The sequence below is a fragment of the Trypanosoma conorhini genome (genome assembly GCF_003719485.1).
Source record: "Trypanosoma conorhini strain 025E chromosome Unknown Tco_14.4_contig_01077, whole genome shotgun sequence".
NCBI lineage: Eukaryota > Euglenozoa > Kinetoplastea > Trypanosomatida > Trypanosomatidae > Trypanosoma > Trypanosoma conorhini.
This window is the reverse complement of record NW_021705168.1, coordinates 1-1,827: the sequence shown is the minus strand read 5'-3', so window position 1 is coordinate 1,827 and position 1,827 is coordinate 1. Positions and strand designations below refer to the sequence as shown.

General features: G+C 62.2%; 1 protein-coding gene across 1 annotated transcript in view; it reads right to left on the bottom strand.

Moving 5' to 3' along the window:
• Tco025E_09348 (putative calpain cysteine peptidase) overlaps nt 1–1,827 on the bottom strand; it is a gene marked incomplete at both ends in the record, with an annotated part of 2,242 nt that extends 415 nt beyond the window's left edge. The window contains one exon of the mRNA XM_029376167.1: nt 1–1,827. This exon is cut by the window's left edge and continues 415 nt beyond it. Within this exon, the coding sequence (XP_029223722.1) occupies nt 1–1,827 (1,827 nt within the window).

The window sequence follows — 1,827 nt, the reverse complement described above, 5'->3', positions numbered from 1 at the left end:
GGGCTTTGGCCTCCTCGTCCTCGAGCTTGACGCGCTCTCCCCTCAGTGCTCTCAACGGCCTGCAGCATCCCCTGCAGCTTCTCCAACAGAAGTTGCCTCGCGGCAGCCTCGCCCTCCGTGGCCTCAAGCATGGCCTGCTCACGGGCTTTGGCCTCCTCGTCCTCGAGCTTGACGCGCTCCTCCCCCTCAGTGCTCTCAACGGCCTGCAGCATCCCCTGCAGCTTGTTCAGAAGTTTGCGCTGCTCATCGAAAGCATTTTTATTACTGATCAGTATCTGTTCGGCCTCGTTTTCGATTTCGTGGCGTGGGAGCATCTCTTCTCCAATCAGTTTCATAACGCTTAATGGGGCATGCCCCTTCTCTTCGGTGGCCTCAATGGCTGTTCGCGCGTGCGCCTCAGCATCATATAATTCTTTCATCCCACCCGTAAGGACGATAGACTCCCTTTCCACCAGGGCGCGGTTGTAGAGAGCCTCCCTCTCTTCATTTTCTCCTTGGTGCAGGCGTTCTCTCTCCTGTGACTCCCCCTCGCACAGGCCTTCCCGGAGCCGTCTTGCTGCTACTTCAGACTCTTCGGCAGCAAGCCTTGCCATGGTGGCAGTGTGTTCGCGCGTCACTGCATCGGCCAATTGGGTCGCGTCGCGCTCTACAACTTGGCGTGAGAGGCCCTCCGCCAGCTGCAGCTCCTCCGCGCGCAGCGCAGCTCTCTCCTCCCCCTCCGCACGCTGCAGCCGGACCCTTTCACTGGACTCCGCGTCAACAACCTCTGAGACGGCGGCGGCCGCCATCTGCTCCCGGAGAATGGAGGCCTCCGCGGCGGCTTTGTCACGCATGAGCGTCGCCAGGGCAGCGTCGTAGTCCCTCTCCGTGGCGTCCCGGGCGAGTGCCTCCCGCTCCACCAAGGACGGCAGTTGCTGGGCGTGCGCTGCATCCCGCTCCTCCTGCATCAGCAGCGCGCGCGCCGCCGCTTCGCACTCCTCGAAGGCGCCCAAGCCATCTTCCACGCGCCCCAGCGCCCCCTCCTGTGCAACCGCCTCCACCTTATCCGCCGAGGTTTGCCCCTCACCGCCAGTCTCCGCAGATGCCGCCGCCGCCGTGGCCGCCACGTTCCGTGCCCTGCGATGGCGCCCCACATTACGTTTCATACGTACCTCGAAGGTCACGACTTCGGATTCCTGACAAAACTCGATCGCACTCTCCTCCACCGACAATGACAGCAGAGAAACACGACGAAGTAAGTTCTTGTCAATCGAAGCAATAGACTTCGAAGCATCCAGGAGGTCACCCAACATTGTAGATCTACGGTGCAACAGCTTTAGCAAGCCATTATCCGCCTCCACAGTGACCGGAACCTCGGAACACATCGGAAACCTGGCTCGCAGCCGCGCCTGCTCTGCGGCCTCACTCGCCTCAGCAGTGCGCAACGCCTCCGCCACGGCCCTACCTCGGGCATCCATTGCATCCTCCAGCTCGCGCAGTGCCTTGGCGTTCCCCTGAGGGTCTTTGCTGAGCTCGTCGTAACGGTTACGCAGCTGCTGGAACTCCACGTCCCGCAGTAGCGCGTCGGACCAGCCAGGGACATTGTGGGTCCCAAGGAATGAGTACATCGTCAGCTGCGACTCTTTCTCGCATTCACCCAGCGCCAGCTCATCTGCACGCGACCGAAGCGCGTCCTCCAGCCCGGTTATCTGCGCCGCATTCGCCTCTGCGTCCGCCAGCGCAGCCAGGTGCTCGCGGAACAGGCCCTGGTACACGGCATCGCCGGCGAGCGGTATCTCACTTAGGGGGACACACTTGCGGTCCTCGTACACAAGGAACGGGTTGCGG